The 26,480-nt window shown below is 48.0% G+C and overlaps 1 protein-coding gene across 3 annotated transcripts in view; it reads left to right on the plus strand.

Moving 5' to 3' along the window:
• Positions 1-708: 708 nt before the first annotated feature.
• LOC149332573 (phospholipid-transporting ATPase ABCA3-like) overlaps positions 709-26,480 on the plus strand; it is a 53,217-nt gene continuing 27,445 nt past the window's right edge. Inside the window, exons 1-12 of one of the 3 annotated variants that reach the window (XM_089555810.1) lie at positions 709-924; positions 3,002-3,250; positions 6,406-6,594; positions 8,007-8,191; positions 9,113-9,238; positions 9,848-9,965; positions 13,729-13,883; positions 14,957-15,112; positions 18,075-18,247; positions 19,759-19,969; positions 21,510-21,675; positions 25,747-26,006. In XM_089555810.1, coding sequence (XP_089411936.1) covers positions 870-924; positions 3,002-3,250; positions 6,406-6,594; positions 8,007-8,191; positions 9,113-9,238; positions 9,848-9,965; positions 13,729-13,883; positions 14,957-15,112; positions 18,075-18,247; positions 19,759-19,969; positions 21,510-21,675; positions 25,747-26,006 — 2,043 coding nt within the window. In that variant the 5' untranslated portion in view covers positions 709-869. The remainder of the gene's footprint in view (positions 925-3,001; positions 3,251-6,405; positions 6,595-8,006; positions 8,192-9,112; positions 9,239-9,847; positions 9,966-13,728; positions 13,884-14,956; positions 15,113-18,074; positions 18,248-19,758; positions 19,970-21,509; positions 21,676-25,746; positions 26,007-26,480) is intronic. The other 2 variants (XM_089555809.1, XM_089555811.1) reach the window with 2 other exon arrangements.

Genomic DNA, 26,480 nt, shown 5'->3' on the forward strand with positions numbered 1-26,480 from the left:
CCGCCGTCATCGCAGTGCCGCTCGAGTTGAACTGTTGAAAGCGCCTATTAGGACCCATCTGAAGTGGACCCGCCGCAGTGGCTCAGTGGTTACGGCGCTCGGCTGCTGACCCGAAAGACGCGGGTTCGATCCCGACCGCGGCGCGACCGAATTTCGATGAAGGCGGAATTCTAGAGGCCCGTGTATTGTGCGATGTCAGTGCACGTTAAAGAACCCCAGGAGGTATAAATTTCCGGAGCCCTTCACTACGGCGTCCCTCATAGCCGGAGTTGCTTCGCGACGTTAAACCCCAATAAACCAAACCATCTGAAGTGGGCAACAAGTGATGAAAAGTGACGGTCGGTTTGCATAATCAGGCCAAATCAGAATTAGGTGCGCTATAGTGCTATGTAGTCATTGTTTGCATTATCATCCACATATACCTATATACATACAACTGGGCAGGTTGCCCCCGACCCGGTAGGCAGGTGGGCAGCCTGTCAAAAAGTAGACTTGAGGCAAGAAAGCACACAACGGCTAAATGCGGAGAATGTGTATAAGTGCTAAACATCGTGCTTGAGTAGGCAAGCGTTCCTCTGAAGAACTCTTCCTCCAGTCCCCTTGAACGATGCTCTTCCCAGGTGAACTTCAGGCAGCGCCTCATCTCACAGCCCGAGGGACCTGTGGCGGAGGAGCGCTTCCCCGAGATGCACACCCTGCTACCCATCATGGGGGCGCTGCAGCAGCGCCACCTGGAGCTGCAGGCCGAGCTCTTTCGCTACCCCCATCCCCTGGAGGAAGTGCAGCTGCAGAGGTTCCCCTTTCCTTCCTACATCGAACACCACGACCAGAAGAACTACGCCCTTGTCCTTACCCGCTTCTGCATTGGCATGCTGATCCCCTTCTCGCTGTTCGTGGCCAGGCTAACCGACGAGAAGGCCACCGGTGAGAGAGGGACTTTGGTTACTTCAGCCATTCTCCGCCATATGTTCCCCCACTGGCGGAAGTGTTCTCTTATTTACGCTGTGCTTTGTGGCTATTGTTATAACAAAAATTCAGGGGGCACTTTGACTGTCTAAAGTGGGTAGAGGCGGAAGCGTCTTCCGCACCACCTTCGCTGTTTCTGTGGCACTGGTGGCGTCACATATATTTGAGTACTAATTACTAAGTGATGGCAAATCACTAATTAATGCTCAATTACTGATTAATGCCTGAATACTAATCAACTGCTAATTAATGACGCTTAAGCTTCTCCTTTAGGAGTGGAACGCGACAGCGCGTTGTAGCGCTGCCAGGGAGTCCACGGAACGCCACCACCCGTTCGACGCGAGGCCTTGCCCGTTGAACGCAACGCTTTTTGAGGAAAGGAAATGGCGCAGTAATTGTCTGTCATCTCGGTGGACACCTGAACCGCACCGTAGAGGAAGGGAGGTGGGAGTGAAAGAAGATAGATAAAGAGGGGCCGTAATGAAGAAAATGAAAATTCTATTTGAGGAAAGGAAATTACGCAGTAACTGTCTCACATATCTCGTTGGACACCCGTCAAAATTCAGGGGGGCACTTTTTTGACCTAAAGTGTGGTCACTGATGTGTGGTTAAGATGTTAAGCTTCGCCCCTAAGAGTGGAACGCGACAGCGTCTTGCAACGCTGCCAAGGAGTCCATAGAACGCCATCGCCCATTCGGTTCTACGCCTCGCTCGTCGGTAAATTGGTTTTTGAGGAAAGGAAATGTATCTGTCTCTCATTTGTCGGTGGACACCTAAACCTCGCCGGAGGGGAATGGAGGAGGATGAGAGTGAGTGAAGACACCGTATTCACTAGACCCGCCTTTGTTCATTCCAAACCATCGAGCTGGCATGGCGGAGTGGATAGCGTGCTCGTCTTTCACGCCGAAGACCGGGGTTCGATTCCTGAGCTCGACCAATTTCTTAATCGCTTTTATTTATTTATATGGCCTGACTAGTAAAGCTAATTAGGCTAATTGGGTAATTAAGCAATTAACTAAGCTCAGTCCCGCTTACTTGGAGCATCACTATACGATCCCTTCAATTGGTTGTATGGTTACTAGCCAAAGTGCAATTGGCCCCGTTTGAAATTCGCGCCCTGTGACGTCACGACCGTTTCCACCAATTGAAAAGCGTGACATTTTCTGTCGACAACTGCTGCTTACAACGATCAGACATTAAAGGCTTCCGCCTTAATAAAAGGGTGCTGTTAGCTCCCTTCCCTGACTGCTCTGATTACTCGAATCTGTTCCGACCCATTCTCTGTCTACCTTGCACTTCGTCATTCGCTGAGCCACAGCACACGGCCTGGAATCACACGGCGCGAACTAGCAATGAATGGCGAATGTGGAGCATGCCGTCGTTCCTGTCGATCACGATTGCCAGCAGGTACAAAAATTAGACACCGAATTCGATGAGTTCTATAAACGCGATGCAGACTGGAGTGCCAATAGGGCTCTCCCAGCCGCAATAAAGCGAGCAGCTGATCTCACAGTGGTGCACTATGCACTCATTGTGGTTAACAATCAGAATCAGAATTACGTGGTTTCCATACTTAGTAGAACGGAACTAATTAACGGTGGATGTGGATGAGACAATGACCGTAAATGCCTCACAAGGTTAAACCGAACTTAACTGCGGGTTGGTATGGCCTAAGGTATGGTAGTATGTCCATGTGGTCATATGACTATGACTGTGACCATTGGGTACCTGATCTTGGCCTTGATTTGAGACAAGGAAACGAATGTCGACAATGACCTTCAATGCCTCGAAAGGTCAAACCAAACATAAGTGCGTGGTGGTATGGTCGAAGGTACGATGTATGGCCACGTGATCATACGACTATGGCCAATAGATACCTGACCTTGACCTTGACATTTGATTTGAAACAGTGGAGACCATGCTTAACGGAGCTTTCTCTCGTATAACTAGGCTCAAACCACGTTGAACCCCAACCTTGTATACCTTACGCATCGTGACTCTTCCCCGGCGTGCTGTCTCCGTGGGCTCTGCGCAGGCATCAAGGAGATGCTGCGGGTGGCGGGCGTGAACGACTGGGTGTACTGGGTCAGCCACTACCTGAGCGCCTTCTTCATGCACCTGATCATCGTGACGCTCATGCTGCTCTTCATGTGCGTCAAGCGCAACGAAGAAGGCCGGGCGTTCATGCAGTTCAGCGACCCCGCGCTCCTCTTCGTCATACTCATGTTCTTCTGCAGCCAGTGCATGGTGCACGCCATGTGCCTCTCCCTCTTCTTCGTCAATCGTGAGTGGCAGCTTCCTTATCGGTGCTGCATGGACGGAGTGCGAGTTTATCATGTTTGTCGTTTCATGCTCATGCTGCAGTAATCGGCCAAATATTGGAAAAAGATGGCTTCACTTTAGTCCTCTGTAGGACCGGCCGTTGCAAGTGCAGTCGTTGACCAAAGTAACCAGGCTGCATGGTTTGCTTCTAGCTTGTATAGTGGAGCTCTTGTGGCTTTCCTAAAGATCAAAAGGTGTTGGAAGGTAAGAAGACCCCCAGTCCTTCCCTTTAACGACCATTTGAGCTTCAGGGAAGCTGTAAGGTTTGGTTTGGTTTGGTTTATAGGGTTTAACGTCCCAAAGCGACTAAGGCTATGAGAGACGCCGTAGTGGAGGGCTCCGGAAATTTCGACCACCTGGGGTTCTTTAACGTGCACTGACATCGCACAGTACACGGATCTCTAGAATTTCTCCTCCAAAGAAATTCAACCGCTGCAGCCGGGATCGAACCCGCGTCTTTCGGGCCAGCAGCCGAGCACCATCGCCAGTGGAGCTGTAAGGGCTCCACTGTACGAGCTAGAAGCAAACCATGCAGCCTGGTTACTTTTGATAAAGACTGTACATTTCCAATATCGGCCCAATATAGGAAAATGATGGTCCTACTGTTGTCCTTCGTAGGACTGGCCACTTCCAGTACATTTCCAATACGGGGCCGATTACCCGTGCTTCTTGGGAAGGTGGTTGTTTTCATTAAAAGAGCCAGACGTGCAGTGGCATGTGCCGTAAGTTCGTGGGCACAGGTGAATACCGAGTTTGAGAAGTCCTCTGATTTTTACGAGCAGATGAATAGCTCGCTCACTAAAAATTGCCAAGAACATAAAACGTAGGGATACTGACGTTAGCTCGCTCGGGCGTACAGTATCATTATCTTTTGAAGTCGCCAGCTTTAAAAAGGTGGTCAAGTGTCCCCAACGTATTCTTCGCCGCAACAGAAAATTCTTTTGCAGTGCTCTACAATGCACTTTTTCTGCCAGTCTTTCCCAAGATCAAGCTTGATCTCACAAGTTTTTCTAGTAAAACGGCAGCTGTAGCTTGCGTGAGGCCGCGGCTTCCATTAGCGTCGTACACTGACCTGCTCATGAGGTTTGTTTGTTTGTTTGTTGGGGTTTAACGTCCCAAAGCAACTCAGGCTATGAGGGACGCCGTAGTGAAGGGCTCCAGAAATTTCGACCACCCGGGGTTCTTTAACGTGCACTGACATCGCACAGTGCACGGGCCTCTAGAATTTCGCCTTTATCGAAATTCGGCCGCCGCGGCCTGGATCGAACCCGCGTCTTTGAGGTAACCGCACACTTATTATGGCGTGTGTGTGTCTGTGGCGTCGCGCCATTGCCTCACGCACGTAACATCCACTCGACTGCAAGATTGCGATATGGAATGCGACGATTCTTTATTGTACTTTTCTTGGTTTTCCACGAGTACAAAGCGCGAAAAGTTGCTTTACGCACAGTACACGGGCCTCTAAAATTTCTTCTCCATCGAAATTCGACCGCCGCGGCGGGGATCGAACCCGCGGCTTTCGGGTCAGCAGCCGAGCGCCGTAACCACTGAGCCACCGCAGAGGCCAAAGCGCGCGTTTTTTTTTTTTGTCCAATGGCACTTCTGAGGCTCTCGCATTAATGGTTACATAAAGTTTAATACCCGTGCCACACGCGCACAAGAAATGGCAGTAAATGCTTAAGTCCCTAAGTTTGTTAATGCCATTATTTTTGGAGTTGGTGCTACACGTCCACACTTAATGCCATTATCGAAAGTGACGATATAACGCTTGCAAGGTAGTCAAAAGTTTCATCTAAATGGAAACATTCCTAATGAGCACATAAGTCGTTAGTACCTGTCGATAAGGCTGGTTAAAATGGCACTCTTCGCATCGAAAATGCGGTATAGATGCGTCATCTGACTGAAAGTTAAGAATTAACCATTTCCTACTGGTTAGGAAGTTGTTGCTAACAAAGCTGCATGCTTTTCTGCGTGTATAATGGGAACGAGAGTACACATTGCACGGGCGAATGAGTTGTGGCGAACTCAGTAGGTCGCGAATGGCAGTAAGGCTAATGCCATTAAATTTATGCGTTTGGCACCGCATGAATGCCATTAAAACTTATGGAAGTAAGCACTTAATGACATTAAATTTGTCCGTGTGGCACGGGTATAACATCCCAAAGCGACTCGGGCTATGTGGGACGCCGTAGTGGAGGGCTTCCGATAATTTCGACCACCTGGGGTTCTTTAATGTGCACTGACAGCGCACAGTACACGTGTCTCTGGCATTTCGTCTCCATCGAAATGCGACCGCCGCGGTCAGGATCGAACCCACGTGTTACGAGTCAGCAGCCAAGCACTATAACCACGAGCCACAGTGGCGGCTCTATGGGGGCTCTAGCCATAGTTTCTTACTATTACCTAGAGGGAAAGCTGGCGGCGCTGCACTTGAGCCACCATTAACGCTCAAAGCATCATGGGGCGGTGAGCTACTTGTTGCGGAACAGTCGTAGTTTTTCGGGAACATAGAGTGGCACTACTAAGACGTTTCATTCCGAAAACGTTGTTCGTGTGTGCGCAGACGGCTTTCGCGCGAACGCAGTGTGCAAAAACCATAGTAAAAACGCATAGACACACGACGCCAATAAAAGCTTTCACTTTTCCGAAATGCCATTACAAAACCTCTTAAAGTATTTAAGCAACAACATTTTTTTAAAAACATATTTGCTTTTAAGAATGCGCCTGTTAATTACGAAATATTAGCTTTTGTAGTGTTCATTACTTGGCCAATAGGAAAGCTAGCCATCTCATATTTTGGGCAAACTTTGCATTTACATGCTTTCTGCTCGTTTGTTGCAATCTACAGGCAGGATATTGAATGTTAGGACATTCGTAGTTATTTAACAGATTTATTTTTCGATTATTTTTTGGCCAAAAGTTGTAGTTCTGCAGTCGGTAGCTCACCGCCCCATGATGCTTTGAGCGCCCATGGTGGCTGAAGTGGTCTCTCCATGCAAGGGGCCTCCATGCAAACTCCCATAGACGGGTTGTCAGCTTTCCTTCTAGGTAATAGTAAGAAACTCTATGTAATAAGCTGACTTCTGTAACAGGAGTGCAACCACCGCTCTATCGCAGCCCACTCCGCCGTGGCTGGGGCCATGCTCTACTGGACGTTCAGCTGCGTGATGCCATTCCTGTTTCTGGAGCACGCCGGCGGTCAGGGCTACTACTACATATCCCGCGAAGACAAGCTGCTCACCGCCATCTTTCCGGGCATGAGCCTGCACTGGAGCTTCCGGGTGTTGGAGCGCTTCGAGAAGTTCGGTGAGGAATCGCGTGTACCGTACACGAGCGGAAAGTTCGATGTTGACCATTTACACTCGCTTGATTAGAACGGAAAGTTCGATGCTGACCATTTACACTCGCTAGATTAGAACGGAAAGTTCGATGCTGACCATTTACACTCGCTAGATTAATAGCGCTTCTAGCACTTTTCTTGCTTTTCAAGCAAGGTGCTCTGATGCGCCGAAAAGGCAGCCATTTGCAATGAGCGCTTGGCATTGGTCTTTCTCAGATCGGCGTTATGGAGGATTGGTGGCAAAATTTAACGTTTCTGCAGCTGTGCACTGCCTTACTGAGGTTGTGTTTTGAAGCGAAAAGCTCCACTAGGCTAGTCAACACCGCGCTTCGCGTGAGCCACACTACAGGTTTGCCACAGCTGCGCATGCGCGAAACCGAGTGACGTCACGCGGAGCGCAGGTGCCGCTGCTGCCGCAGCCGTCGTCGCCGCCGCGCGCTGACTCCGTCGCCTGACCTTTCGCCGCCGCCGCGTGCTACTGCGCATGTGCGCCGCCTCCTCCTCCTCGCCATCGTTCGCCGCAGCCGTGCGCCGTGCCAGCCGTGCGCATTTGAAAGGAGGGGTATATAAGGCGCGCTTGCCCATAGAACAGGCGCAGACACTCGTTATGGAAGGAGAAGAAGCAACAGCCGGACGGCGCAGAAACACCGATCCAGAAGTGGTAGCTTGGGAGTTGGCTGAAAAGCAGCGAGAGCTTTTCGCTTCGAGATATCCAGGCTTAATCCTAGCTAAGCCACAGCCAATTTTCATTATTGGATGCGTAGCCTCAGTCAAAGGGTGTCAAGAAAAACGCCTTCACCCTTCAGCCCTATCACGTCTAACATTCTCGTACAAAAGTTTTAAAACTGCAAAACTGGTAAGATACTGGTATCGAAGTATTGAAGGTAATGCTCCATTATTCCGATATATAGCAAAATCGAGCAGTTAAGACTGCCATAGATAAACACTGAAAAAAAAAAGATAGCAAAAACGTTAATAGGAAAAAAAATTTCAAGCCTGCCGACGGGATTTCTGCGGATGCATTGACTGTTACAGTGAAACCTGAATAAGAAAAATTTGCGCTCATATACCCTTCCCCGTTAAGTTTTCGTACAGAACTACTAGGTATGGGAGAGTAACTGCAATGCCTAAACACTGGTGAAACAAAGTTCGCTGTCAGCCTTCAAGCATATAAAGTACTGAATGTCCGCTACAAGCCAGCGTGCAATGCTCAGGAGCAATCATTTGGATCTGAGAACTTTTTACCAGGGCTGAAAACTTCTTGAGTCGACTACGAATGCGTTGTTTGTATTCAGGATCATAGAACATTACTCTTGAAATGAATTGAATTATTCAGAATCACAGAACATCACTCTTGCATGTCTCTGGCTACGTGCAGTCCAGCACGGAGCAAACTGGGGCAACTTCTACGACCGCGCAGCGACTCCGGACAACGTGACGCTCGCCGAGATTGTCTTCATCGGCTTCACGTTCGACTGTTTCTTAGTAATCGTCATTTGGTACCTGGACAACGTGCTTTGTATGGGGCCGGGCGTGCCGAAGTCCTTCTTTTATCCCTTCAAGGTGAGCTGTCAGCATAAAGGTGCTCTCTGCAATATTGTGAGACACTGTTATGAACACATTGATGCAACTGGTCTAACCTTACGATGCACAGCAAAAGCTTGCTTTTATAGTCGTGCACCGAGCAGTGACTGCCATATAAAGTGAATGGGGTGCGTTTTTGAAAATAATAGTGAGGCAACTGCAGAATATTGTAAGATACTGTAGCGAACATACTGATGGAAGTGATGTAATCTTCCGATGGGGAGCAAAACTTCGTTTTAAACTGGTCCTGGGCTCACATCGAGTAGTTATGAATGCCATTGAAACCAACGGGGTTGCATTTTTAGGAATAAATGGCTGAAAAGTACATGCGTCCGAGGTCTAGTATTGTTGCTGGTGTACTAAATATAAATCAATTGCTCACTATAATTGAGTTTTTCCGCTGCATTTGCTTGACAGCTAGTTCATGTTCTCAAAGCGGAATTCTTTTTAGCGCCTTTCTTGTCCCCTCTATGTGCTGCGGTAAAAAAAATTCTGCCTTGAAAAATTATACTTGAGGTACAGGTGGTTTCCGCAACGCCTTTGGCAACTATGCAAGAAAAACACGTTACGCGAGGGCTGCCGCTAGGCCTAACTTAGTATAGTTTAGTTTAGGCTTCAGGCTTCAATTTAGGCTTTAGGCGAAGCGCCACTTGCAGAGATGCGACGCGTCGTTCGACATATCGAATAACCGACGAAATTGGAGTTTGATATAATGCGCGAGTTTCCTATACTTTTGCACAGGAGTTTTAAGGAAATAATCTTTGTTCGATTTATAGCGAATAGTTCGAAATAACCTGATTCGATATATCAGTGCTTGGCCAGCTAGAATGATCAGAATGGTCTAGCGTTGAAGGTTACTGTGGCATTTAAAGCAATATATTTGTGCTGTTTCCTCACTAGGCCAGCTACTGGGTTCCAAGCATGACATTTGGTCCTGTGCCTTCGCGGAGGACGGATGAAATGCAGAACTTTGAAGAAGAGCCGAGGGATCAGCCCGTGACTATCAACCTTGTTCACGCCTGCAAGGTACAATGTCGACCTACATAAGCAACAAGACTGACACTTGTTTGAAATTCTGGAGTGTATCGCAAGTGGAATATACGGTTACAGTGGCGGCTCTATGAAGGATATTCTCAGCGGTAAAACACCACAGCTGAGTCTTATGTCGTAGCCAGAAACTCTAGGCTTCAGGTGCCACCAAAAATATTTTTTCCGCGGCAAAATGAAGCATAAAAGACTCATGCGACATAGACTAACATATGCACATGGCTCCTCCACAATACTCACACGATACTTGCATACTGTTAGGACGAGAAAGTTTTTTAGTCAATGGAGTCAGGCGTTATGTCCTTGCTACCTCCGATTCCAGCGACGTTTCATGTTTCATGTGATGTTTCATGTCGGTTCATGTCTCTTGACACTTACCGACAGCTATCTTTGGCCATTAATAAAGCCGGCCCAAGCACGCATGCTACCTTGGGCAGCACTGTACTTTTATTATATGATGGAGCTGAACTTTTCACAGCAAAATGATAATAGCCGCTAGACTTCCGGAGTAACACGGCTCTAATCACGTGCATTGAAGGCACACATGACTGAACGTCGCTCTAAACCGTCGACATCAACTCTTCGCAGGACTATGATGGCGTGGTTGCTGTAAATGACGTCAACCTGCGCATATTCGGCAACCAGATCACCGTGCTTCTGGGCCACAACGGGGCTGGGAAAACGACTCTTCTCAACATGATCACGGGTGAGCTGGTCACGCCTGAAAGAAATCGTATGGCCGATTGCAACATCAGAGGTGCATGTGTAGTTGGTGCTGCAAACCTCCAGCAATAATTGAGTGTCTCCTCCTGTCAATGCTCGTGAGCGCTGATCAACTGATCCCACCGAAAGATTTAAGCTCTGCAGGGGAGTATCCAGAAAAACATTTTTGCCTGCTTTGTAGCGAAAGCTACACTACTATAGCTGGGACGTATTTCGGTGTGAGCCTCCGAATTACCTTGGAATGACCTTGAGATAAGTCATCCATAGTGTTCATGTGGGCCACCTTTGACCTTGATAATTTGCCCCTTTTACTTTGACCTTGAACTTTAACATCGAATTTCGACCTTGCATATTGTCGGCAGAGGCAGGAAGAAAGCCACGTGGTAATCACGTTGTGTCACGTGATTCAGTTCACAGTTGTGACGTCAGGTATGGGGTGCATATAATAAGAGCACATGACTTAGACGCTATGGAAGAAAGATAGCGCGCAGAGGAGCGCAAGTATAGCTTTCAATGCGTGAAACTCAATTCGGCAGAGTTGAACCGCTGCCCAACTTTTTTTCCAGAGCACTTGTCAAGCTCACAACTGTAAATGCTCGGTGTTAAACCTTTGAAACGAGGTCACAGTTATCAAGTTCCATTGCCCTTTATAGCTATTTTTGTTTTGTTTTTTTCGGCAAGGAGACAGTATACAGGTGTACTGGCGTATATTTGCTGTCGTCCCCATAGGCTGTTGTTCTGTGTGTGCGTGCATTAGGCTGACGGCAAATATTGTTCCTGCTTTGCGGGTCCTTTGTCTCATCGACGAACGGCTCGTTTGCGCGAAAGCGTTTGCTTTGGAAAGCGTATGTGCCATCGGGGCTGAGCTATATTACAGAAGCATGGCTAACGATAGCACGGTTCTTCCATTTCCGTTACACTTCTTGGATTTGGAAAAGCGCGCATTGGGGAGCATTTGTGCGCTCTTTACAAACTCCACTGCAGAGGCCACATTCGCAGAAAAAGTCGTACCCAGGTTCTCTTGGTGTTTGACCTTACCTCTCGCTTCTTTCCCATCGGCGCTAATAATCCACAAAGCAACGTGTGCCGTCGAAGTATGAACCCTGTTTTTGCTTAAAGATAACTTGGGCATAACTTGGGCATTGTAGAAATGGAAGTTCAAGTCCAGCTGGTATCCATCATCATGGTCATGAAGCATTAACATCATTATCAATCAATCAATCAATCAATCAATCAATCAATCAATCAATCAATCAATCAATCAATCAATCAATCAATCAATCAATCAATCAATCAATCAATCAACTAATAAATAAATAAATAAATAAATAAATAAATCAATTGGTCGGTCGAAAATTAAAATGAATTTTAATTTTCATTTTATTTTTTGTTTCTTTCCTTAGTTTATTGTTTTCTTTTATTTTTCACATTTTAGTTTTTGTTCCTTTTCTTATTTTTATTTCTTATTTTCTTTCCTTATTTTTAATGTTTAATTCCTTTTATTTTATTTATGAAACCACGCATTCATTAGATGCGCCTTTATTCAAGCTCAAACCTTGAGCCTTCGTGGCGGAGTGTTAATAAAGAAAAAAAGCCATCGTGGCGGAGTGGTAGCGTCTCCGCCTCAAACGCCAAAGGGCGTGGTTCGATTCCCAGCCTCGACGCAGTTTCTTTTTAAGTAGTGTCGACGAAATGCGGACAAATCTGCCGACACGGTTGCTAACGACAGTATGATGTATTAAAGGCTTTCGCCTTAAAAACTGAAGGCTGCAAGGAAAAGTCCTCGCGACCGCTTGACAAGCCTCACCATCACTACAAAGAGGCAGTTTTGTAACGATTGAAATGGCTACATAACTATACGTTCTTAAAGATACATTGAAAAACAAAACATATTACATAGATGAAAGGTACTTTTGTGCACATAAATAATATTTAAACACAATAATACATAATGGTTGTACGTATGCATAATTTTATATGCATTTTCCCATATTGTAGGATCTTGACTACAAACGCATTCCGAACAGCAGCGCCAGATATACTGTGTAGCAAGTCAGCAAATGTTGGGTTCAAATATTTAGGCAGCAGATAATTTCGAAAAACAGTGGTTTGTACTGCCAGGCTAAGTTGTCTGCCGGTCATAGGTGTGTGCCAATAGTACTTTTCGAAACAAAATGGAAAACGAATAGGTAAGCTTTTATACCGAATCACAGACGAACCCAATCGAATAACAATTGAATATAGGCGTGATTGTCTGCTACTTGTGGGGATTATCGCACAAAACGAATAATCATGCAGAACAGCTGAGCTATAGAGGCTGCGCTAGAAGCCACGAAATTAAGGATGTAGCTACCGAAAGACGCAGCACTGATCTCCCTACAGGACATGAAACTCTATTGTCATCACGTCATACGCCCAGGAACATTAGATTTTACTATTGATGACTTATGCTAACACGCAATCGCCAAATCTCAACGGATGAGGGAGACTATAATTCGAGTTATGGCCTTCGAAAGCAGGCATAGAAGCCGAGATACGTAATCGTAGCGTAACCCTTTCGCGCTGCACAGTATTGAAGGCTACAGTTATGAGCATTAGTACCCTACTGGGCATTAGTTGGGAGCATTAGTGCTGTGTGCACCATGGGAGTGGGTCCTGATTTCGAAACAGTCGTCGAACAGAACTAAGACGCGGTCTATTTTTACTTTGTTCCAATTAACCGTTAACTATACCCGTAAGCTCAGAATTGGTTCTATTCATCTGGAACAGTTTTAAGATGGACTATTTGATTTGCTCACTCTTTATTCGAAAACTTAAGAGAATACGCACACTCCCATGACAACGTCCCCTCAACGGTGTTCAATAAGCCCACCCCTGATGCAGCCAGCGCTGACTTATTTAAGATAAAATGTTCTGATTTGATCTTTCGTGATATATCTGCCACCAAAATCCACCCTCCAACGCCCGCCCTCATTACCTTTTCGATATTTACTACCTTATTCCTGGTGTCATTCCCGTTCCATGTTCCATCATAGCCTCCTTAAAGGTGCAGTGAAGAGGAATCTGAAGTCGTCTTGTTGCCGCGGGAACTCGATCTACACGTTCCGAGCATTCTTAGAAACCTCAATTTATTGCCCTGTGTGGCCGATTTACCTAATTAAATCGAATTAACGTCCGGCTCCCGCCTTTTTTTTTAATCCTCCCCCTACGGTGGGCGGAGTCGACCAACGCGTGGAGTGCCTTTCACCCAGTACCATGGCGGCTTGTCGCTCTGCCATCGGCGGAGTGATACGTAGTAATCCGTAGTAGCAAATAGTCCGTGTGTATTTTTATCTCTGCGGGCTTATTTTGCGGCTATATTATTTGCGAATGAAACTATTTATTCACAGAAACCTAAAAAACAAAATAAAGCGAAAGCAAAGCCTCCCCGGAGCTGGCCCAAAGGCACTCCACGCGTTGGTCGACTCCGCCCACCGTACGGGGAGAATTCAAAAAATAAAGGCGGGAGCCAGACGTTAATTCGATTTAATTATTAAAATCGGCCACACAGGGCAGTAAGTCGAAGTTTCTAAGAATGCTCGGAACGTGTAGATCGAGTTCCCGCGGCAAAAAGACGAGTTCAGATTCCTCTTCACTGCACCTTTAAAGATTTTCAACCCTGCTAAAATGCATGTCCTAAAGACAATCTCTCGAACCTTTACGGGGCGGCAAGCCTTTTCCCTTGACGTGACATTTTTTCCCCACAGGTTTCGTGCCCGCCAGCTCGGGACGCGTGCTCGTTGGGGGCTACAACATCGAGACCTGCACCCGTGACGCCCGGCGCAGCATGGGTTACTGCGCCCAGTACAACGTTTTCTTCGAGGACCTCACCGTCGAAGAGCACCTCATGTTTTTCGCCATCGTACGCGCACTCTCTACGTAACTAATCGAATCTGCCCGCTGCTTCGAGCGACGTGTTTCGCGTCAAACCACTGTACAAGATTGAGCACGTGAATGAAAAGGAGTGATGAAAAAAACTCAAACTCCTAATCTCATTATGTGTTGGCAATGCGAAAGCAGTAGGAGCTGTTGGCATGCCTTTACCCGGAAGTGACGTCACTTCCGGTCTGGAGACTTTGCTTCCTTGTATCCAATGGGAACAGTCCCGTCTGGTGACGTCACCTCCCTCCAGCCAATGGGAATGACCCAGTCTGGGGAAGTCACTTCCCTCCAGCTGGGGGAATGCTCGCTGGCGATTGGGCTGACTCCGACCACAACTGTATGAGAATGAAAGAAAGGGTTATGCGAGTCTGAGGCAACTGAATTATCTTGTCGGTGGGAAGTCAACGCGTTAAGCCAGAAAATTGCATTACCCGGAAGCGTGAGTGTTTTGGCACGTTATTCTGCTACGAAAAGTAGTGTAGCAATTGCTGTGAAAAACTTATGCGTAAGCTGCCTACTCTACACGAAGGTATTCCTTCGAAATGTGGAAGTAACACTAAAGCATCAAAGCGAGTGTGCTGTGGAGAAGAGTATACTTAGGGATACACGCTGGAAAATGCTGTTCGTTTAACGACATCGTAAGGAGGAGGCGGGATACATGAAATACTTGTTCCGCGGTGGGTGGAATCGCACAATTTAAAGAAAGCAGACGGACTTGGTCAGTGAAGTTCTCGGTTCTCGTCGCTTCATTTCTTTGTAGTGCCTGATTTATCTTATGTTTTGCCTGATCTATCAACATGGAACCATCAACAACAATGAAAAACACTGATTATCAATACGTAACATATCAAGGTAACTAGAAGTAAATTTTATATAAAAAGCGCTTCACGTGAGGGATTTCCCCAATGAAAACCCGAGAAAAGAGGTCTAGGTATCTGCTAAGCGATTCTGCCGGCCTTATATTTTACCTGAATTCCTATCAATTTAACAGCAGCTAGAAAGCTACGCACACCGATGGGTCCGCAGTAACAGGCAGAAAACGCACCGTTGCAGCTAAAAGGCGTGCGCTTGGACAAGGCGCGGGAAGAGGTCTGGACGCTCATGAACGATGCCAGCTTGGCGGATTACCGCACGGTGCTGGCCGTTGACCTCTCTGCTGGCCTTCAGCGCAGACTCTGCACCGCACTTGCCATCGTGGGCACGCCAAAGGTGGGACCGGAGATGGAACTGACCCAATGAGGAACTGACTTCCAACTGCACTCCTCGCTAACACCAAATAATGGAGAGTTTTAACGTTATCTAGACATTTGAGTGGGTATAACACTAAGTTTTTGTAGCGAAAGCTACACTATTACAGCTGGGATGCATTTCGCCATCAGCCTCCGAATGACCTTGAAACGACCTTGAGATAAGTCATGACTAGCGTTGCTATGCACATATACCTAGGCATGTGTGGTCCACTTAATGGACTATTTTTGACCTTGAGCTTTGACCTTGAACTTTGACATTGAACTTTGACCTTGCAAGTTGTCGGAAGAGGTAGTAAGAAAGCCACGTGGTAATCAGGTTGTGTCACGTGATTAAATTCACACTTGTGACGTCAGGTATTGGGTATATATAACCAGGGCTGTGCGCTTGAATGGAGGAAGGAGAGCGCGCTGAGGAGCGCGCGTATAGTGAACTACATTTTCGAACATTGCGGCAAGCAGCTTCTGACCATCCGCCAGACATTGCTCGCCGTCAGCGTGCTCGTCAGCGAAAAAGTGAGACCGGTAAGGCTGACCATTGATCAGTCTGTGTCCATCGAGCCAATCAGTGAGGACGACAAGCGGCTGTGAAGTGGGGGGGGGGGGGGGGGGGAATTAATAAACGATAAAAGATGTACCAAAGATAAACCACGTTTAATCGTGCTTGTGTAGCTTTCGCGACGTGAAACTCGATTCGGCAGAGTTGAACAGCCTAACTTTTTTTTTCAGCAATCGTAAGCATTTCAATAGATATTTGAGTCACATCATAGTGGTCACATGTATTGAATTGCTGCGCTTGGGTGGATGTCAATGAGTAATTGCTCCCTTATTACAAATCTACTCCACCTTGGGGGATTCCCGTAAACATTTGACCAAAACCTTTGCCGCCGCGGTGGCTCAGTGGCTATGGTGCTCGGCTGCTGACCCAAAAGACGCGGGTTCGATCCCGGCCGCGGCGGCTAGAATCTCTTTGGAGGAGAAATTCGAGGCCCGTGTACTGTGCGATGTCAGTGCACGTTAAAGAACCCCAGGTGGTCGAAATTTCCGGAGCCCTTCACTACGGAGTCTCTCATAGCCTTAGTCGCTTTGGGACGTTAAACCCGACAAAACCAAACCAAACCAAACCATTTGACCAAAACCTGTTCCCACTTCGAGTTATGGATCAATTCGCTCTCGCCCTATCATAAGCTTGCCGTCCCGGTTAGCTCAATTGGTAGAGCGACTGCTCCGGTGAAGCGGTGGTTCCGGGTTCGAACCCCGGACCAGGACGAATTTTTCTTTAACTGCGAAGTTTCTGAGAAAGCTGTATAGCTTTCCTTTGTAGCCGTATGGCTGCGCTCGGGTGGATACCAATGAGTAATTACTCCCTTAGTATTTTATCTTGTAGGTAAGCCGCATATGCTAATGTTAGCCTTCTAAGTGCTTTGCATTTTTACTATCGGCTGTGCTTGTGAAATGAGAAATGTATTTTGAGAGAGTTATGAAATATGCTTTGTAAGTATACCTCTGATGTTTGCTACAAATACTGCCAATGGGGTTGCGGCAACCAACACCTGAAGCTATATTAAAGGGACCCTGTGGAACATAGCGAGAGTGATTTTTATTCTTCGCAAGCATAGAGTGCGACATGGTTATGACTGAAAGCCAAAGGAAGTGGCCGAAACCTTAAGGTTTATGAATTTAATTCTGCTCCAGAAAATGGACGCATGGTGGCAACAGCGGCGATTATCGGCAGCAGAAATAAGGTGGCAGTCACATTGTGGCGGCTGCCTCTGTCTTTGATTAGGGGGGTGGGGGGGGGATACAGCTGAACATAATTCTTTTTTTTTTACTCTGGAAATGGATAGAGAACATGATGCGTCGGTGTGTTCTAAGCGTCTCGCATGAGGAAAAGGTTAAAAGCCGTCAAAGCCAACGACACCAGATAAGAATACTGCTAGGGGTGACATTTTTCATTTTGACCCAAACTATAGCCGAGACAAGCGCTCATGTCACAACCAGTTTCCGGTTACGTGGCTCAGTGGTTACGGCACTCGGCTGCTGAATCGAAAGACGCGGGTTCGATCCCGGCCGCGGCGGCCGAATTTCGCTGGAGGCGAAACTCTAGAGGCCCGTGTTCTGCGCGATGTCAGTGCACGTTAACGAACCCCAGGTGGTCGAAATTTCCGGAGCCCTTCACTACGGCGTCCCTCATAGCCTGAGTTAATTCGGGACGTCAAACCCCAGTAAACCAATAAACCAATCTTGCCAAACCAGCTTCCTTGCGCGGTAACCCTCCTCCTTCGAGGATAACTGACTTCCGGGTGAATCCCGCGCCATCTACCTCCGCTTGCGTCTTACTTTCTCGCCATACCTTCCTTCTGCCGCGGCAACCCTCCTTCGTTGGTGACCATCTTCCTGGCAGTTCTCGTGGTAACCGCCCTCCGATTAAGCCTTCCTACGCTCTCACCATACCCTCCTCCTTCCAGAATGACCCAGTTGTCCTAGCTCCTCCCAGGGTAACCAACCCCCCCCCCTGCCGAATAGTTCTCATGGCATTGCACTCACCGGTTACGACGACTGCTGCGACATAGTACTGCTAATACGACGGAAAAGCCAAAAGCAGGCGCTTAACAGCTCTGGCTGCAAAAAAGTACACACAATAAATTATTCGTACATAAATTCACTGGCTAGGTGGCGCCAGCTACCAGCTATATTCAGAAGGGATGCCCATAAGTCATCTCTCCATACAGCACGGACGAAAGTATGGCCGAGCTGCAGCACGAAATGCGCAGGGTAAACGAGTTTTCGAGTGGAATGGCCGCTATTACGTCTTCACGGCTGTGTTGTCGAAAGTAGAAAACACTGCTTTCTCTTGGTCATAATGCGCTACAAAAAAAAAATGGATCTGTGGGGCGTTATGCCATATATTTCCGGGTCCCCAGGTGGTGATCCTGGACGAGCCAACTACCAGCATGGACACTGACGGTCGCCACGAGTTGTGGGAGCTGCTACTCAAGCTGCGGCGGACCACTTGCGTCTTTCTCACCACCCAACACCTGGACGAGGCTGATGTGCTTGGAGACAGGGTCGCAATCCTGGCCAACGGAGGCATAAGGTATACATTGGGGGACAGATAAGATATCGTTCTAGAGATAAAGGAATTGGGGGGGGGGGGGGGAATAATGACCCACAGGTGATTAGTCAGAAGTATGGGAAGATGCGAGGAACTCATTCCTGAACTTACAACTCTGATAGCGAATACATGGTGTTTAGTTGCGCGCATGCGTCAAAGAGAATGCCGAGTGCTGCCCGCAGCTTGTAGCACTTCAGGCGCGGGGTGCTTAAATACTGGGCGCAGTTCCTGACCAATAAACGATGTCATCTTGGCGTGCCACTTTTGCGGCGCTCTTTCAAAGCGCAAATTGAAAGAAGTAAAGTTAAAGGAAACATTGGTATAACGATTGCATCACTTTTAGAGCTAGAGCTGTTGGCGGCAGGACATCCGCCGGGGACACACGCGAAGCATGTAATTACAGCGGCCATGTTAGGTTCGTGTCACCGCGTCTCCGCGTCACGTTCACTAAGGGTTCGCGACGTGCCCGAGGGATGGCTCTGGCGATCGCGGCGTGGTCGTCGCAGGGGTTACGTACGTAAAGAGTTCCTTTACACAGAGCATCGCGTGGGTGAGGCGACACTGGTGACAGCTTGAACTTGTGAGAGGGTATGGCGTTGTGGTAGCTCCGTGGAGAGGAGGGTATTTCGCTGCGTAATTTCTCCGCGTCACGGAATGGCGAGTGCGTCCCAAGGCGCGTGGGCGCAGCGAGGTTGGATCCGGGAGACCATGCCAAGAGCTCGCACAATACAATGGCGCACGCTGTGGAGCGAGGGTATTCTCGACGGCAACAGATTTACGTGTGAGATGGGTGGAACAAGATAAATAAGAACGTCACAAATGAAACCGCGAGGAACAGTTCACTGTTTCGTGATTTACAGTGCGAATATTTGCCAAAGCCTACAGGAGGAGTTAAGCACCATCAAGCGTAGTTTTTGTTTTGTCCTCTGGCTGTCGCAGCTCAGACTAAACGTCATGCACACAGACGATAAACGTAGGTTGCGAGCTATGGAAAGAAATATCATAGGTGAAACGTTAAGAGATCGGAAGAAGGCAGAGTGGGTGAGGGAGCAAACGCAGGTTAATGACATATAGTCGAACTCAGGAAGAAATGGGCTTGGGCAGGGCATGTAATGCGAAGGGAAGATAACCGCTGGTCCTTGCGGGCAACGGAGTGGATTCCAATAGAAGGCAAGCGTAGCAGGGGACGGCAGAAAGTTAGGGGGGCGGATGATGTTAAGAAGTTTGCGGGGCTACGGTGGCCGCAGCTGGCAGTGGGCAGAGTTAACTAGAGAGACATGGGAGAGGCCTTCGCCCTGCAGTGGGCGTAATGAGGCTGATGATGATGATGAACATTTGAGAGGGAGAAGTTGAGGATCGAGTTTTTTTTTTGTCTTCTTACCAAGATCATTCGAGCAAGTACGAGGTTCCGCCTATTTTTCATTTTAAGAAATTCTGAGAAATGGTGTCGCTTGAGCAGCTCATTCGATCGAAGCGGGAAACACTGCCTGCAGGTGCTGCGGGTCGCCGACGTTCCTCAAGCAGCGCTTCAGCACCGGCTACCGGATGCAGATCAACAAGTTGCCCAAGTGCAACGTGCCGGCCATCGAGAAGCTGCTGCGCAAGTACGCCTCGAAGGCGCGCGTCCAGAGCGACTCGGTGAACGAGGCAGTCTTCCTCCTCGGCCAGATCATCGCGACCAAGGTCATCATAGCCATGTTCAAGGTACCCGACCCCCGAAGGTTTTGGAGCGCTAGCTCTACCGGTCGCGTTTCGAGCCTTCGAGTTACGCTGCTTCCACCGATAGAATCCAAGATGGCGGCCTCCATAGTAACGACATTGTATCCCACCACGGTTGCCACAAAAGCTGGTAATGGTACAGTCGAAATCAAGAAATGGGCCTGGACAACACACGTAACGCAAAGACAAGATAACCGATGGTCCCTTACGTAACAGAATGGACTCCGAGCGAAAACAAATGTAGAAGGGGACGACAGAAAGGCACATGGGAGAATAAAATTAGGGAGTTTACGGGGATGAGGTGGCTGCAGGTGGAACAAAGCCGTGTGAGTTGGAGGGATAACGGAGAGAGGCCTCGGTCACGGAATAGTAGTAGTTAAGCTGACGGTGATGAGGAATGTATAGTGCACTCCACAAGTTAGGCGGCATTACTAAGTTTGTTTAAGGAATAAGCGCGGGTGTATAGAAATGCAGGTCTTTTTTCATGCGCGCGAAGGTGTTATAGGTGATGTCAAAAAGTATAGTGAGCCTATATTTGACTGTGGCGACCTCAATTGCGAACATTTTGTCCCTGCCTCTTAGACGATTCATGAAGTTTAAAGGAGTATAGACATCTAACTTTCTGATGCGTGTTTTCTTGTTTGTAATGAGACTTATTGTATTATTATACATGAAACATCATGGGGAATTCTACACCGACCGCTAAATAATTTATAATCGAATTTTTTTCTCGTGATGTTTCGGTTACGACCGATGAATTTGACGTCAAAATGAGTTTATAGGTCACGTGAGGCAGGAAAAAGCTGCAATATAATCGCTGCGTCTGCATACATTGTCATTCCGGATCTTGAGGAAGGCTGGCTTGAACACTTTAGTCAATTAAATTGGTGAAGCAGTGATTATATCTACATTTTTCCATGCCTCATGCGGCGTAAAACCACTCTGACGTCACAGCCATCGGTTGGCAGTTGAAACCAAAACCTAAACAACATTACAGAAATATTCGATTATAAATAATATATTATAAATAAAAATCGATTATAAATAATATAAATAAAAGAGTGATCAAGGCTTCCGTATGGAAGCCGAACCGTCTTCGTCTTCATATTAAACAACAACCTTTTGGTCGGCGTTCCTTCTATTGAATTCATAAATAGTCTAGTGCTCGTAGGCGAATACTACATGGCGATTCATGCATAGCAGTGTCTTCCGAACCATTGTAGAGAATAAAGCATGCCACCAAAATCAGGTATCAATACTCTTTTAATGTCAAAAACTGGCTCTGCCTAATTACGTCGGCACCTTTATGTCGCTATTTACGTACAAATGCACATTGCTATAGACTTAGTTCTAGTCGCTCAGCAAGGACTAGGTACCGAGCCACATCGATGTTTCCAAGTTTAAGGCTACCTGCTGTCCACAGTGCTTCTCCTCTTTCAGAACAGAAATTACCCTGCAGCGATCTAGAAACATCAGAGCGTAGAAGAGAGTGAACTCTTTTTTTTTTCCACGTTGTAACACGCAGGACATAGAAAAGCACACCGACGAGCTGGGCATCGAGTCGGTGGGCGTTTCGGTCACCTCGCTGGAAGACGTCCTGATACGTGTGGGAGAAGATCAACACGTGCACCGCCAACTACGCAAGTCACCGGAGGGTTTCGACGAAGAAGCCACCGTTATGGAGGCAAAGGGTAACATCCGCAATTGTCCACCGTTTCACGCTACGCTGAATACTAAGGAACGGATGTGCGCGAATATGGGCTTACTGCAGCAGTTCTCATTTACCAAGATTCTTGTCCGCATTACGACTTCGGAAGCGTAATGGCTGCCGTGGCTAATTTCGCCAGCCCAATAAGCACAAACTGCCCCGTGAACCAATCCTAGCTCTTAGCTTAACACAGTCGTTTAGATGCTTTTTGCTGATTTTGATAAAGCGCACGGATTCACAAGATGCCCTATAAGAAGTTGCCCAATTTCCCTCTTTTGCATCTGCATGATGGTTCACGACATCCCCAATAATGTTTTCACCGACTATGCAAGGGTTTTAAATGATCAGCATTGAGAAGGCAATTTAAAAAAATGGTAGAAGTGCTCTTTCTTGTCTAAACATGAGATCACGGGAGCCACGAAGCTTCCAAGACTTCTGGTGCGTGGAAAGGACCGCAGTATATATAAAACGTTTTGAAGTGACACGACCAGAACTCAATTCTGGATTGGTTTGGATTACGGGGTTTAACGTCCCAAAGCGACTCAGGCTATGAGAGACGCCGTAGTGAAGGGCTCCGGAAATTTCGACCACCTGGGCTTCTTTAACGGGCACTGACATTGCACAATACACGGGCCTCTAGAATTCCGCCTTCATAGAAATTCAACAGCCGCGGCCGGGATCGAACCCGCGACTTTCGGGTCAGCAGCCGAGCACCATAACCACTGAGCTACCGCGGCGACCTAGAACTCAATTCTGGACTTAGAGAACAACTTCGTCTGAACGATGCAGTAGAAACTGCAAGAACGGGGCTACGGATACCGAGCTTGCGAGGATCGCTCGCGAGGACATGAGAAACGCGCACTTGTACAGTCGGGGACAAAAGTCTCCGGACCACGTGTTCCTCTAATGAAGCCGATAGCTCTGCTCTTAGTCGGCGGCTGGAGACCACACTTTTGGAGGTAAAAGTTAAATTTTTGTTCTTTCATCTCCACAAGTGCAGTCTCCAGCCGATGTCTGATAGTAGAGCTATAAGCTTCGTTTGAGGAACACGTGGTCCGGAGACTTTTGTCCCCGACTGTACATGCTCTCGCCTTGTGCTCATAGCTGTTACGGCGTAGAACTGCCCAGCCAGTGTTGGCTTCATTCCTAAGATTCGCACGGACGTGATCATGAGAATACGAAGTGAGAACGGCAGTACGCGAAAATCAGTGCGTTGCTCTGCCCTTAGTGCACTCTACTATTTCCGTTTGCAAATGATGTGCATGACGTTGCATGGATTCAGTGCGTGCTTTATGTATGGCAAGTGTAAATTTCCTACCATCCGTACGATTCATACGGAAAGCATGCGACTTAAAAGATAATCATTATACGGGATGTTAACCCGCCGCGGTGGCTAAGTGATTAGGGCACTTGTCTACTGAGCCGGAGTTTTCGGGCTCGAACCCGGCCGCGGCGGCCGCTTTTCGGTGGAGGCGAAACTCAAAAGGCTATGTAGTGCTATGTAGTGTCATTGCGCGTTAAAGATCCCCAGGTAATCGAAATTATTCCGGAGCCCTTCACTACGGCACCTTTCTTTCTTTCTTTCTTTCTTTCTTTCTTTCTTTCTTTCTTTCTTTCTTTCTTTCTTTCTTTCTTTCTTTCTTTCTTTCTTTCTTTCTTTCTTTCTTTCTTTCTTTCTTTCTTTCTTTCTTTCTTTCTTTCTTTCTTTCTTTCTTTCTTTCTTTCTTTCTTTCTTTCTTTCTTTCTTTCTTTCTTTCTTTCTTTATCTCTTTCTTTATCTCTTTCTTTATCTCTTTCTTTCTTTCTTTCTTTCTTTCTTTCTTTCTTTCTTTCTTTCTTTCCTTCTTCCTTCCTTTCCTTCTTTCTTTCTTTCCTTCCTTATTTCTTTCTTCCTTTCTTTCCTTCTTTCTTTCGCTCCCTCCTTTATCCCCCTTACGGCGCAGTTCGGATGTCCATTGAGATGCGAGGCAGTTACTGCGCCATTTAGTTTCCTCAAAAACGAATTTCATTATACGGAGTGTTCCACAAAGAACAGGTTCTATATTCTGGGGCGACAGCCCCTATACGCCATGTTCCACCACGGTCACCAGGTGTTGGAGTTTGACCTTCAGCACGAGGAGCGCCGGAGGTGTGGCTGTGACGTCAGGCCGCATGACTCGCCGCAGCTGCAGCCGCCGCGCCACTGCTCCGACCGCGGTGCGCAGAACGCCGTTTCGCCAGATGTGTTCATGCGATTATGCACGTGACAAGGCGTTCGCTTAAAGGGACTATGCAACGAATTAAAAGTCGCTTGTAAATGTTTTCAGTGCTTAGAAAGGATGCTAAGAAGCATTCACACCCAGTATGAGTCTTCGTAACTGAGCCGGCAATTTATTGTGAATTTTTAAAACCGTGTTTTTTAAAATTCGCCGGCCGATTGGTGTTTTCGTAGTGACCGATTTTGAAGCTAAAATCGGGAAAATAGACGTCACTAGTCCCGTGACGACGGCAGGCCACCACACGCTGTCATTCGCTGGAGCCACGACAGCCACGACGTCACGGGCACACTTCCGGTAGCCCTGAAAATCGTCTGCTCGTGCCGCCGCGCGACCCCCTCGGGCAAGCACGAGCCAGGGCTGTTGTGGCGCACAGGAAAGCTCGAACCCGGGCTCCATTTGGTAGCGTGTTGAGTCGTCGGGCTGAGGAAAGTCTGAAGCTTCGAAGGTTGGGAATACGAAAACAAGCAGGTTTAATGGCAAGAAACTAAGACACTTATTTACATAAATTTCCAAAAGAAGAGCAAGGAATAAAAAATTAAGAGTTCATGACGTTGAGCGACTGGATGAGCCTCTTACCCAGGGCCCAGAGCGTTCGTGCTCACTTTGGGCGCAGGTTAAATAGCCCAAGGCTCCGCCCTTTCACCAGGCGGCAATTAAAAGATCGGCACTACACATCACAGCCAACGAAGACACCTGTTGTAGAGCCCACCCGTGGAAACTGGCGAGGAGGAAACGTAAGTCAGCAGCTCTGTCGCACTGCGAGGCAACCATACTGTTGGCAGCTCGCGTCCATCGAACACAGGTGTGGCATGATGACGTCGCAGCCGCAGCTGCGCTGACTTCCTCTGATTCGTTCCGGGTTTTTTTTCAGACGAGGGGCACCCTTTCTTCCCCTGTCGTCGGTCCTTCTAGAAGGTCGTGGGCACCGAGCCGAGCGTGGGAAGAGCTCCTTCGACCATTTCCCAGCTAGTCATTCTTTTTTGTGGGGTCATCTTGGGGGTCAAACGACCCGTCGAAATTGCCGCTACTGTTGCCGCCACCGTGATCATCCCGGTCGATTAAATCTGCGCCTTAATATCTCTTTGGCTGATTTACATCCCGGTCATGACAGGGAGTTGCCGTCGCGCATATAGTTTCAATTTACCTCTGCCGCCTCTTTCTGCCGGGAGTTCGGGAGCCACTCGCAGTCTTTTGTCGCAGTGACATGCAAAGAAATCCGACGCGCGCAGCAATCCAGGAAGGCGAAGAGAAACCGGAGTTGTGCTGACGGCGCTGGGATGCTTGGTGCAACAACCGGAAGTCGGAAACGAACGTCAGCGAATGACGTATTCATGGGCGGGGCCCAGCCCCAGAGCTGTTTTCTTTATTTTTTTCTGCTCTCCCGCGTGTACGAGTTGAGGGGCGGGGAAGAGGAGAAGCGTAATTTTTAATCTTCCATAACTTCGTTGTTATTGATGCTAGCTTTAAAATTCTTGCGCGTGGGTGAATAGTGATGGAATGCCTGTCGCTCGTCTGCTTCACGTAATCTCAATTAATTTATTGCCTAGTCCCTTTAGGGAGGCGACGCCGCTCTCGCATGCAGTTTCGCCACGGATGGGAGTGCGACTGACAGTGTGCCTGAAACGCCTGTGAGGCGTCTCAAGCGTCTAACCAGGCGTAGCCAAATGTATTGGAGTTTTCGCTCCAACTAGGTTTAGATTAGTTAACCCACTACCATTTCGTTAGCGTAGGGCTTTTGTGGTAACCAGGCAATTATTGAAGGCACTGCTGTGGCTCTTGCTTCTGGAAATATGCAGCGCCCCTGGTGAACATGGTGGTAACCAAGACGTGCTCGGACGCGTCGCTGATTGAACGCGTTCGCGCCGTCTTCATCAAGCGCACCATCCACGCGTACCGCGAGCGACGGATGCCGCTGTTCAGCTGGGTGCTGCCCCCGTGCCTGCTGACGCTGTGCTTCATCCTGGAGCTGTGGGGTCTGAGCGGCAGCAGCCGGGAACTGCAGAACGTCGACGACACGCTCAGATACACCTTCCCGAAAGTGCTCGAGTTCGCCGTGGTGAGTGCCAAGGACAGTGGTGTGAAATATGAAAGTGAAATCTTGCGACGGTGAATACTGAAGAGACAGTGAAGGCACGGAGACGCATTCTTTAACAAACAAACAAGGAAAACTGCGTTAACTTTACTGTACGGATACACAGAGTGGTTAGACGGAACACACGGCACAAACATCTCTCTTCATTGCCTTCGAACAGGCCACTGTCTTGCGAAGGGGCCCGGACGTTTTTCCCAGACCAGGCCTTTTCGCTCCCAAACTCGCCTCGCGGGCTCCGCCGACGAAACCCCGGGCCAGCCACGAGTGCACAGTGTCCCCGTACTGTTCCGACCCCCCCCCCCCCCCCCCCCCCCCTTCGCGTACACATGCGTAGGAAAAAACACACACAAACGCAAAAGTGGGCCCACGGGCGACGAGAAACAAAGGCACTAAGTAAACGATGCCGTTCTTAAAAGACGCACTCTCCCTTCCCCCAAA

The sequence above is a fragment of the Amblyomma mixtum genome, chromosome 8 (genome assembly GCF_055824585.1).
Source record: "Amblyomma mixtum isolate Tamu chromosome 8, ASM5582458v1, whole genome shotgun sequence".
Taxonomy (NCBI): Eukaryota; Metazoa; Arthropoda; class Arachnida; order Ixodida; family Ixodidae; genus Amblyomma; species Amblyomma mixtum.